The following is a 13,112-nucleotide window of genomic DNA, read 5'->3' on the forward strand; positions in this document are numbered from 1 at the left end:
CTAACGGAGTTCTTTTAACACTCTCATTCTTTTCACCATCACCACCATCACTATCACTCTCACTAGATCCTGTTTTTATAGCTATATCCGCAGGGGGAGCAGGGGGCACATTAGGAGCAACCGGAACCCTCAGAGGTGCTATACAATAAGACAAATCTTCCGCGACTGAAGGATACAAATTACGCTCCTTTCTTTCTTTACATCCCACACACTCCCTTTCATCATTCACTTCTAAAACCAAGATACCACATTCCTTTTGCCATTCCTCTTTCCGATATAAAATGAAAAACAAATCCAAATATGGTATTTCATCCCATTTCTCATTTCTCCTTAAAAATTGCATCAAAGATTCCATTATCCCCAATTCCAGTGTACCATTCACCGGCCATCCCGCTTCCACAATCTCATATTCAGGCCACCAATGATTACAATAATCTATCATTTTGCTTTTATCCAATTCTTGATAATACCCCTCACTTTTCCACCGTTTCAATATACAACCTAATGGTGTATTTCCAGGTATTTTACCATTGGCTTGCACTAAGGTTTTAAAAGTTTTAAAAGACATCATATTACAACCTTTAATTCCACCCTTAATCCCAATAAACCAATATACCTTAAACCAATATACCTTCTCGCCGTCCTTCCCTAAAACAAATACGAGGCGAGTTCCGGTCCTGCGTCCTTAGACGTCTTATGGCCGGAGCCTAGGCTTTTTTTACCAACCACCCAATCCAAATCCAATTATCACCTTTTTCCAATATAAAGCACCTTCGGGCTTACCTTGGCAGTTTTCCAACAGGCGCGGGGGGTCGGGCATGACCGATTACTCCCCGAGAAGTGCTCGGTGCCGGCTTGGAGTGGATCGGGACGCGAATCGCCCCAGCAGCCCTTGGAGTCCTGCCGCGGTTGCCAGAAAACTGTTGCCCGATTGATAGATGACACAAAACTCGGATAAGTTTTGTGGGTGCTTTATTAAGGGCCCGGGGAACTGGGGGACTCACGTCCCAAAATCCCAGCCCCCAAATTCACGTATGGATGCTTCCCTCTTATACATGCGATTCACAACAAAGTCTCCAAGAAACAGTTTCCCGTTCCCCTTGCCTAGTCTATAAGAAACAGTTCCCCGTTCCCCTTGCCTGGTTACAGACCCCTTATGATACATTCCTTGGTTCACAAACAAGATCATTAATCCTCTGCTTATCTTATTCTAAGAGCATTGTATGCTGCCTCCAGACAGGTTAGCATTCTTACTTTCCTGCACTAGTTTAATTATTTATTAAATCCCTAAGACTACCTGCTAGGTAACACACAAAACCCAACACACACTTTCAACGGCTACAAAACTACTTTTTAACAAACCAGTTCACACACGACTCACTATAATTAAATATTTTGCTAAATTTCATTTCTTTTCCAACAACAAGCCCATTCCCCAGTGTGGATCATCTGGTGCTGGATCAGGGTGCTGCTCTGCCTGAAGCTCTTCCCACACTCCAAGCACTTGTGGGCCTTCTCCCCATCAAGAAGCTGCTCATGAGCCACCAGCTCTGACCTCTGGCTGAAGCTTTGTCCATCTTCCTGGCTCAGAGTGGGTCTTTCCTTCTCAGAGCATCCTGGGCTGGTTTTGGAGCCCCTGCTTCTCTGGGATCTCCAGGGATTTACCTCCATGTGTGATTCCTGCACTGTGGAGCCGCTCAAAACAGCCTCTTCCATGAGGTTCTGCTGTGGGGATTTTTCCTCCTTGGTCTCCATCCTCAGCTCCATCCCTGGGGGAGGAAGGACAAGGAGTGGATGGGATTTGTCTCCATGCCAGAGGGAAGGGGAAGGAGATCCCCCCAGTGCATCTCCGGCAGGATGGCGTTGGCAGCAGGGTTGTCCTGCAGCCAGGGGCCATGCTGAGCTGGGAGATGGAGCAGGAGAGAGGGGGAAAGCGGCACTGAGTTTCTCCTCACCTGCCTAAGTTTCCCAGGGCATTGTGTCAGTTTGAAAAGACAGGCGTCCACTAAGGAAGGCAGGAGCCTCCCTTGAAATGGAAAATAGAAAAACCTCCTCCAAATTATTATAGTTTTGAAATTTAGGTGCTCTCATGCAAAGATATGAGAATTGGAATAACAGTTCTTAACTAGGAAAATTAAAAATAGAAGTGCAATAGTACAAAAAATCCTGCTGACAGGGTTCAAAATATGACCTGACACCCTGTTGGTCAGGGTGTTGGTACCACTTCCATTAAATTGTGGCTGCAGTGCTCCTGGAGTGACAGATGTGCTTTTGTTTGAGCAGTGATCTTGTAGAAGGGTGTAGTCTTCCTCTGCAGGTCCAGTGGTGGTGTAGATGGGCTTGATCTTCCTCTTGGAATCCAGTGGAGAAGAAAGCTGGTCCTCTGGGAATCCAGTAGGAAAAGAGTTACTGTGGTGTTTGAAATCTCAGATTATATCCAGTCAGGAATGCTTGGCTCCTCACTCTGGGTGGTTCTTCTCACAGTGGGATAATGTAATTTTATCAGTCATGCAATGAGACTCAATGGCCCATTAACAGAAGATATTGCCCTGGTGGGAGGATTAGTTGTGGAAGAGATAATGTAAACTGCCCAATTAAGAGATGATAACTGCTCCACAGATAGGAATAGAATACATACACCCAATTCCAACCTAACACAGTGGCTCAAGTGTTGGTGTCATGGACAGAATTTTGCATTCTTTGATCACGGGGCAACTTTTATAGTGCCTGGCCTGCTGGAACCTGATGGGCTCCATCTCTCAGTTAAGGACAGAAGGTTTTTAGCTCGTGAACTGGCAGAATTTGAAAGAACTTTAAACTAGGTTTGAAGGGGAAAGGGGATGCGGCTGGGCTGTCTGGAAGCAGGCCCAAGAGTGGTAAGCCTGAGTTAGGGGTGAAATCAGCAGCCCAGCTGGGGTGGATGTATACCAGTGCAGGCAGCATGAGTAACAAACAAGAAGAGCTGGGAAGCCATGGTCCAACATCAGAGCTGTGATGTAATTGCCATCAGGGAAATCTGGTGGGATGACTCACAGGTCTGGAGTGCTGCACTGGATGGCTACAAGCTCTTCAGGAGAGACAAGAAAGGGAGAAGAGGTAGAAGAGTGGCCCTTTATATTAGGGGGGCTTTGGACGCCATAGGCAGTGAAACTAATGATGATGAAGTTGAATACCTATGGGTGACAATTAGAGGGAGGGCTGACATCCTACTGGGAGTCTGTTATTGTCCACCCAACCAGGAAGAAGAGCTGGACAACTCATTCTATAAACAGCTATAGAATGTTTCTGTATCATCAGCCCTTGTTCTTGAAGGCAACTTCAACTTGCTGGACATCTGCTGGGAACTCAATACAGCTGAAAAAAGGCAGTCCAGGAAATTTTTAGAGGGTTTGGAGGACAAATTTTTGTCGCAGCTGATGGGTAAGCCCAGCAGGGGAGGGACTATGTTAGATCTGTTGTTTGCAAGCAGAGATGGTCTAGGGGGAGATGTGGTGGTTGGATGTCTCTTGGGGAACAGTGATAGTGAAATTATAGAGTTCTCAATATTTCTTGAAATCAGGATGAACATCAATAACACTGGACTTCCATAGGGCAGACTTTGGTCTATTCAGGAGACTTATTCAGAGAGTTCCTTGGGGAGCAGCTCTTAAAAACAAAGGAGTTCAGGAAGGGTGGGCATGCTTCAAAACAGAGATTTGAGGGTACAGGAACAGACTGTCCCTGTGTGCCAAAAGACGACTCGATGAGGTAAATGCCCAGCATGGATGGGCAAGAAGGTTTTGGAGGAACTTAAGAATAAAAAGAGGAGGTATCATCTTTGGAAGGAGGGTCAGGTCTCTCAGGTAGTATTTAAGGGGGCCACTAGAGCATGCAGAAAAAAACAAAACTAAAGAGCAAAAACTCAGTACTTAAAATGGCAACCTTTGTAAATGTCTTAAGTTGAAAGATGTAGCTGGTGTAGCATTGTGTGTTTCATTTGGGTTTATTGTAAAGTTGGTTATTTTTATAAGTTAAAAATTTCGTTTGACCCTCGGTTCCCTCCATGTTCTCCCTCCTAATGGTTTGTTCCTTCCACCAGTTATCTGTCAATCATTATACCAACCCCCTTTCCTTTCTAGAAATTTCTATGTCAATCTTCCCGTACATAACATATGATTTGTCCCCTGAGCCTTTTCCCTCCCTTGGGCCCTTCCTATTGGTTCTGAGTTTCCCTCGCTCCATCCCTGGGCTTCATTCATTGGTCCGTCGTGTCCCCATACACCTTTCCCCTTTATCAGTGCCTCCCTAACGGCTTTTCCCTGACACCGTTACTGGCCCTGCCTGGGTCAAATAAAGCACCTTGGCATCCACACGCGTGTCCACTCCTTCCTTCCTTCGCCTCAGCCCTTTGCAGTCCTGCTCTTGCCTGCATCACCATGGCGCAGATGGAGCCACTACTCAGGGTTCTCTTAGAGAGATTCACAGTCTCCACCAGTGACTCCAGGAGCGGCCGGCTGGACCCGTCAGCTCCAGTGGCCATGGAAGTGAGACTGCACTGGCAGACTGTATCTGGAAACAATCTTTGCATACAAGGAAATCTGGAGGAATCCTGATTTTGGCCATGGGTCCCTGGAGAAGGACAGTTCTCTCTCATAGGAAGGAAAGCCCAGAGCCCCAATCCAGGGGCATATGGGAAGCAGCCCTCAACATGCCAAGGTCAACTGAACCTGTCAGGTGATCCCCAGGAGACCCAGCCACCCACACCTGTGCCATGTTCCCTTGGTTTTGAGGGACCCCATAGTGTCCCAATGGTCTCCTTGGTTCCATGAGGCCCTGGAATGTCACAATGTTCCCCTTGATTCTGCAGTATCACAATGGCCCTGTGCTCCCATGAGGTCTTGCAATGTCACAATGGCTTCATGGTTCCACAACCCCCTGATGTGTCTCAATGGCACCTCAGCTCCATGTGCCTTTGCTGTGTTACAGTGGCTCCTCCGTGACACTCTGGGCTGCACAAGGTCACCATGGACCTTTGGTTCCTTGGGGCCCCTGAGTTTCACATTGGTCTCCTTGATTCCATGAGGCACCAGTGTCACCATGGCCCCTTGGTTCCATGAGGTTCCGTAGTGTCACCATGGTGTCCTTGCACCCACGTTGTCACAACCGACCCATAGCTCCATGAGGTTCCGTAGTGTCACCGTGGTTGCTGTCAGAGGCTGGATGAGATCGATGTCCCAAGACACCTTGGGATGCTGGGAATGCCTGTGCGGGTCCAGGGCCAGGTCAGGCCTTGGTTTGTGGTGGGACAGAGCCCTGCCCCCAGCCCTGGCCTGGTAGAGCTGTACATCACACAGCTGGGGGGGGGGTGATGTTAACCATGCTCTGATTGGCCAAGCTGTTAATCAATCACACACTAGCAGCTGGTGTTACCCTGGCTCTGATTGGGCAAACAACTGGCAGTCCTACCCCCGGGGCGGGCCATGAAGGCCCAGGGCGTTAAAGCTGGAGCGCAAGGGCAGCCCAGGGTGTGGATCCTGCCTTCTCCTGGGGTTCCTCTGTTTTTGATGCTGCAACATCAGCAGTTGGTACCTATGTGTGTGTCTTTCTCTGGATCTTCTGTCTTTCTGTTGTTCTCTCTTTCTTCTTCTAATCCTATATACCTGAAATATTTTTGGGTAACTTCACATGTTAAAAGTTAAAGGATTTTAGGTTAAATGTGTGGGAATCCAGGGCCCAGGGAATATTTCTCTGTCTGCTCTGAGGGGTCCTGACCCCCAGAGAAACACTGCCTTTAACCTTCACGCATGGAGAGGACTTCCAGGACTTTGAGACAGGTTAGAATTTACCAAAGTGTGAAATAGATAACAGAGCATAGTATACTATGTCACTAGGGTGAGAAATTTAGGTTTTGGGATTTTTAGTATGGTGCAGATAACAAGCAAAATGGAGGAATTTGGGTGTAGTCCCTGTCTTCTTCTTCATCTACTCTATTTTCTGCAGTGATGGTGGCAGAGGGTGGTTGGTCAAGGAAAGCACAGCGCAGCGGTTATGTCGACAATCAAGGGATGACTTATTGGTCGATAAGTAGAAATAATGTACATTTTAAGAGTTAATTGGGTGAGACAACTTTAAAAGACCTTGCAACCGTACATTTTAGAGCCACTTTGAGGTGTTTGTCCAGCATGCTGAGCCTGGTAGGCACAGCATGCAAAACTTTAGAGAAGATAACAATAAACAGGAAGCTGAAGACCAAAAAAGTCCTGTGCATCTCCTTTTACCTGGCACAGAACTGCTACAGGAGGTTTTCCCATATCCATACAGCGCCCAGAAAGGCCCAACATAAAACAAACATCAATAACTGGCACCTTGAAAATATTTATAATAGGATGTTTTTTCCTTAAAGTTGTTTAATGAAGAGTGTTGCCTTAATTAGCCAATCATGTGAAATGTGTTGATTAAATGACCAGTGAGGTCCACCTGTAGCAAACTAAGGTATAAAAGAAGAGGATTGAAAAAGGGTGGCTTTTAGACCTTAGACTTGTGATCTGAGGTTGTGTTATCTCTGATTGAATGGTGACATTTGGGGATCTGTGGGGGCTATTTGGGATCCTTTCTGATCCTTGAGACCCAGCAGGAGCTTCTCTAATAAACCTTGCCTGAAGCTCCCCCTGTGCCCATGACATGAACCCCTGTGAGTGTCTGGGACATCCCAGCTCTTTGGCAGCCTGGGGACTCCTGGAATTTCACCATGGAGCGCCCATGAGTACCTGTGACAGATCGGTGCCTTTGCAGCCCACAGTCCCCCTGGGATGTCACCATGGAATGGCTGTGACTGCCTCTGACCACAGGGCTCTTTACCATCCCCAGAAAGCCCTGGGAGGTCTCCATGGAGCCCCTGTCTCTGCCTGTGATATTCCAGCTCTTGAACAGCCTGGAGGGTCTTGGAAAGTGCCCATGGAACCCCTCTGAGGGCCTGTGACAAATCTGATCCTTAGCAGACAACCATCACCAGACCCCTGCTGTTATGGTCTGTTTCCATGGCAACCATCACCAGCTCCCTGTTGCTATTTTCAATATCGCTGGTAACCATCATCTGCCCCCTGTTGCTATGGTCAGTTTCCATGGCAACCATCACCAGGACCCTGTTGCTATGGTCAGTTTCCATGGCAACCATCACCAGCCCCCTGTTGCTATGGTCAGTCCCTCGGCAGCTCCATGGAGACCCCATGCCAGGGGTGGTTGCCATGGACACCAGCTCAGGCCTGCAGCCAGAGTCCGTTGCCATGGCAACCACTTACAGTTCCCATCCCCAGGCTCATGGGATCCCAGAACCACAGAATTGGCTGAGCTGGGAGGGACCCATCAGGATTCTCCAGTTCCAACTGCTGGCCCTGCACAGGACACCCCAACAATGCCAGCCTGGGCCTGGCAGCGCTGTCCAAATGCTGCTGGAGCCCCAAGAGCCCTGGAGCTGGGACCTTTCTCTGGGGAGCCTGGGCAGGGGCCCAACAGCCTCTGGACAAAAATCTTTTCCTGACATTCAGCCTGAGCCTGCCCCAACTCAGCTGCAGCTGTTCCCTCCACTCCTGTCCCTGGGCACCAGAGGGAAGAGGTTCCCACAGCCCCAGCCAGGGACCCGCTCCCAAGGCTGTTGCCATGGCCACTAGGGCTGGGACCAGCTGGAATGCTCAGTTTCCAACTGCTGGGGTTCAGGAATGGGATTCCTCAATTTCCTGCTCCCGCTGAAACTGCGCTGCCCTCGCTGCCCTCCCGCCTCCCATGGAAAGCACAAAAGGCAAAGATCCTGGGCTGGGATAAGAACAATTTATTCGGAACAGCAACAAAATAAGGAACAAATGGAACAGAAACAATATTGATAACAGAAGGGATAAATAAAACTGTTTACAGGGAAAACTGAAACAAAACTCACTGGGTCTGCCTGGCCACAATTTGCCCTGCCTGGAAAGGACACCCTTCTCCTCAGGAAGAAGGAGAGAGAGAAAGAGAGAGAGAGAGACCCTTTCCTGCCCCTGGCAGTGTTCTGAGGTGGGAATTGATGTAATGATAGGGCCATGGGCAGACCCTCATGTTTTCACTGCCCCATCAGTTCATTAGGAGGGGCAGGATAAGGGACAGCTGTCTTCCCAGTATGGATCACAGGGAACATGGATCACCAGGGCTCTTCCCAACGTGTGACTTCCAATGGGGAAAGAAGCCGGAGCTGGGCATGAAGCTCTTCCTGCAGTTGGAGCACTCACAGAACTTCCCTTACTGGTGACTCCATTGGTGTCTGGTCAAGTCCGAGCTCATGGAGAAGCTCTTCTCATGATGTGGGGCACTCGTAGGGCCTCTCCCCAGTATGGATGTGCCGATGGGTGATAAGGGTGGATTTTTTCTTGGAGCCCTTCCCGCACTCATGGCAGCAGAAGGGCCTCTCCTCTGTGTGATTTCGCTGGTGGCGGAGGAGATGGGAGCTGGTCTGAAACCACTTCTGATACTCTGGAAACTCGTAGGGCCTCTGCCCAGTGTGGATGCACTGATGGCTGATCAGGGTGCTGCTCTGCCTGAAGCTCTTCCCAGACTCCAAGCACTTGTAGGCCTTCTCCCCATCATGAAGCTGCTCATGGAACACCAGCTTTGAGGTCTGGCTGAAGCTCTGTCCACCTTACTGGCTCAAGGTGGGTCTTTCCTCCTCAGGGCCCCCTCGGCTGGGTTTAGAGCCCCTCCTCCTGTGAGATCTCTGAGGCTTTTCCTCCACATCACATTCCTGTGCTATGGAGCCGCTCAAAACAGCCTCTTTTACGAGGTTCTGCCATGCGGATTTATCCTCCCTTGTGTCCATCCTCAGCTGCTTTTCTGGGGGAGGAAGGACAAGGAGAGGATGGAATTTGCCTCCGTGCCAGAGGGAAGGGGAAGGAGATCCCCCCAGTGCATCCCCGGCAGGATGGCGATGGCAGCAGGGTTGTCCTGCAGCCAGGGGCCATGCTGGGCTGGGAGATGGAGCAGGAGAGAGGGGAAAAGGGGGACTGACTTCCTCCTCACCTGCCTGGGTGTCGTGGGGCATCCTCATCTTCCTCGCAGCTTCCTCTTCCATCTTGTGAAGGTTTGGGGATGGGTAATCCTGTTTTGGGAGGAAAACAAGGGATGAGTACACTAAATTTTGTACTGGTTTGAAGGCAAACTGGGGGAGGGTCCAAACCAGAATTACAATCTAGCAGGCAAGGTGCTCCTGGTGTTCAAAGCCTCAGAATATATCCAGGTAGGAATGCTTGGATCCTCCCTCGGGGCAGAGCATATCACAATGGGATGATGGAATTTGATCAGTCCTGCAGTGACACTCAATGGCCCATTCACAGAAGATATCTCTCCTGGAGGGTGTTATCAGAGGTGAGTCATGGAAGAGATAAAGAACACTGCCCCACCTGTTTATAGCAGTTGATGGAGATGGTGATTGAAAACATGCATTTGGTTACATCTTGCATTGCAACCTGAAAGAGTGGGGTAATCCCTGCTCAGGGGGTGAACACCACCCCCCCTTACCCAAACAGGCTCAGGTGTAAAACCCCCACCCAGGGAAGGCCACACACACAAGGGACAATGTCACACTTGGCCCCCTCCAGGGGAGGTCTCTGTCCCTGTCACTCTCTTACACAGACGGGGGGCTTTGCCAAATCTAAGAATAATTTTTCTCTTTGTCCCTGTCACTTTTGTGACAGCTACACAGAGCCTTCCCTTTTCACAATCTGTATTGGGCCAAATTTCCACTTTTCTTTTATCAGAATGTGCCAGCAGCTGAGCTGGAGCTGTGCAGAACCAATGGAACTAGGAATTACCATAAAATTGTTTTGATTGTCAGTTTATTAAAGTCAGGGATTTGTTTGCATTTTCATCACAAATAACTTGTGGGAAAATCAAACATTCATCAAAGTATTTTGCAGAGTCAAGTTTGATATCTACCAAGTTTATTTTGTCCAGTGCCCAGGGGATGCTCTGTGCCTCTTGCCCTGGGGGATGCTTGGGAGGGGTTTGGGGGGGGTTGCCCTGTCCCTATTCACCCCAGGCCATTCCCCAGAGGGTCTCCATCATTCTCACCCCAGCGAATGCCTGGGGGGTCTCTCCCTCCCTCTCACCCCTTTGCCAGGGGGTGCTTGGGGTAGTCTCTGTCCCTCTCAGCCCAGGGGATGCCCAGGGGTCTCTGTCCCCTCACCCTGGGGGATGCTCGGGGATCTCCATCCCTCTGGCCTCAGGCAATGCCTGTGCAGGGCTGGGGACCAGGGGCTCTGTGTCCCTCTCACTGCTGAGGGTGCTCGGGGCTGGGGGGGCTCTCCAACCTTCTCACACCTGCGGAGGCTGGGGGGGGTCTCTGTCCCTCTCAGCCCTGGTGTGACCCCACCCAAACATCATCGGCGTCAGAGGGACAGAGACACCCCCAAATCCCCAGAAGGGCCGAACCTGGGATTTGGTTTGGGACTGAGGAATTAGGAAGGGGCTGGAATTGGGGCTGGGGTTGGAGTTGGGGCTGTGATTTGGATTAGAGCTGGGATTGGGGTTAAGGCTATATTGGCTTTAGGGCTGGGGTTGGGATTTGGTCTGGGGCTAGACAAGTTTGGAACTGGGATGTGATTAAATATAGAACTGTGACTGTGTCTAAACGTGGGGTGAGACTGAGACCAGGATCAGGGTCAGGTTTGGGACTGAGCTCACCCGGAGTGGGACAGGGGGGATGTCATTGCAGGATGTCCCTGGCATCATCCCAGCCCTCCTCAGACACCTCCAAACATGGGAAGCAGATGGGTGCCCCAAGATCCAGGTGCTCCCATGCTGCCCCTCAATACCAGGCCAGCATTCCCTGAGGGCAGCCCAGACTGTGACCCTTGGGGCTCTGGGATCAGCCTGGAGCTATCTGGAATTTCGCTACTTGAGATGGGCCTCTTTTCGTACTTTTAGCAGCCTTGTGTTCCTCACCATGGGTGAATGAACCTTGTCAGTCTCGCTGGTAACATTTTCTCCCTTTCCTCCAGTGATTTTAACACACTTCTCAAGGAAGGAAAACAAAATATTTTCTTTACACTGGACACTCATAACAGCCATTTTCCTCATCAGTTCTCCCATAAGTCAGCCAGAAGAAGTTGTGTCCAAGTGTAATTCTGACTTCGACTCTCCCCCAGGTTTGCCTTCAAACCAGTACAATGTTCAATGTGTGCACCCCTTGCTTTCTTCCCAAAACAGGATTTCCCATTCCCCAAACCTTGGCCAGATGGAGAGGGAGGCTGCAAGTAAGGGAAAGGAGGCCTGGGATACCAGGGCAGGTAAGAAGGAAGTCAGTGCCCCTTTCCCCCTCTCTCCTGCTCCTTCTCCCAGCCCAGCACGGCCCCCGGCTGCAGGACAACCCTGCTGCCAGCCTTGTCCTGCTGGGGATGCACTGGGGGGATCTCCTTCCCCTTCCCTCTGGCACGGATGCAAATCCCATCCTGTCCTTGTCCTTCCTCCCCCCCGGGGAAGGAGCTGAGGATGGACACGAGGGAGGATAATTCCCCAAACCAGAACCTTGTGGAAGAGGCTGTTTTGAGCAGTGCCATGGTGCAGAATTCCAATGGGGAGGAAAATCTCCAGAGATCCCACAGGAGGAGGTGCTGGGAACCCAGCCCAGGGTGCTCTGAGGAGGAAAGACCCACCCTGAGCCAGGAAGGTGGACAGAGCTTCAGCAAGAGCTCAGAGCTGGTGGTGCCTGTGACATCAGTGACAGGCGGCTGTGTGACAGCACACAGTGGGTTGTGTGAGGTCACAGATTGGGCTATGACATCACAGAGTTTTTTGTGTGAGGTCACTGAGCAGCTACACCATCATAGAGCAGACTTCGTGACATCACAGAGCAGGCTGTGACATCATGACAGGACTGTGTGGCATCATAGAGCTGGCTGTGAGGTCAAAGTGTGTGCTGTAACATTACAGAGTGGCAGTATGCCATCACAGAGAGGGTTTTGTGACATCACTGAGGGGGTTGGTGACATCACACAGCTGTCTGTGACATCATAGTGTGAGGCCATAGAGCAGACTATGCCATCATAGAGAGTGCCTCTGTGACAACACAGAGAGTGGGTAGTGAAATCACTGGGTGGCTGCATAACATCATAGATTAGGCTGTGACATCACAGAACAGACAGTGAATTGCATTGTGACTTTTTGACAGATGCTCTGTGACATCACAGAGCAGCTGTGTGACACAACAGGGGGCTGTGTGGCATCACACCGGGGCAGTGTGACATCACAGGGGCTGTGTGAGGTCCCTGGGGAGGTCACTCTGCCCCCCTCACAGCTCCCCCCAGAGCAGTCCAACCCTGCTCGTGCACAGCGGGGTCCCCTGTCCCCCTGGGTCCCCACACCCCCGGCGCTGCAGTCTCCCCCAGAGGATGATCCACGAGATCGACCCCAGAGCCTGACATGGGGACGGGGGGCCAGGGCCCTGGGAGTGGCACAGGGGGACAGGGACCCCCTGGCAGTGTCCCCATGTCCCCCAGGGCCAGAGTCTGGGCCAGGGCTCCTTCACCCTGCTACGAATGAGGGCTTGAGGGCGCTGAAAACATCCCCGGCACGGGATCAGCAAAAACCAGATTTAATATTAAGGGACAGCAGCACAGAGTTCCTTGGCAAGAGTCACTCTGCTCCTGAGTGGATACTTTAGGCACAGCAAGGAAACAAAGCAACAACAAAACCAAACCTAATGCCAACAATCAAACCAGAAATGAACTAAGAACTGTCCTTCTGTGTGTGTGACACAAGGACAGTGAGGGCAAGGACAAAAGAAATAAAGAGAGAAAAGCTGAACAGAGCTCAAACTTAACAGGACTTATCACTTAACCTTAACTGATACATTAAATTCACAATTTAGTCAAAACCAGAAGCTAACAGTATTTAACCTAACTTAAAACCTATGACTTAGCAATTTTAAAGAGGAATAACACTTAACTGTATTTAATTTAGCCTAATAACTTACATTTAAATAACTACTTAGCAAAAGAACAACTCTCAGAAGCATTTAACTTAGCTCATTCCTCATTACTGAACATTTCTTACAGGCCTGACAGACTCAGCTATCCAAGGCACTCAAACCCCTCAGAGAGCAGCATTTCTGC

At 50.1% G+C, this 13,112-nt stretch overlaps 1 protein-coding gene across 1 annotated transcript in view; it reads right to left on the reverse strand.

Annotated features, from left to right (window-relative positions):
* Positions 1–4,417, reverse strand: part of LOC134413949 (serine/threonine-protein kinase pim-1-like) — a 55,290-nt gene extending 50,873 nt beyond the window's left edge. Inside the window, exon 1 of the mRNA XM_063147964.1 lies at positions 4,406–4,417. Coding sequence (XP_063004034.1) covers positions 4,406–4,417 — 12 coding nt within the window. The remainder of the gene's footprint in view (positions 1–4,405) is intronic.
* Between the last annotated feature and the right edge of the window lie 8,695 nt (positions 4,418–13,112).

Source organism: Melospiza melodia, unplaced genomic scaffold, assembly GCF_035770615.1.
Source record: "Melospiza melodia melodia isolate bMelMel2 unplaced genomic scaffold, bMelMel2.pri scaffold_62, whole genome shotgun sequence".
Taxonomy (NCBI): Eukaryota; Metazoa; Chordata; class Aves; order Passeriformes; family Passerellidae; genus Melospiza; species Melospiza melodia.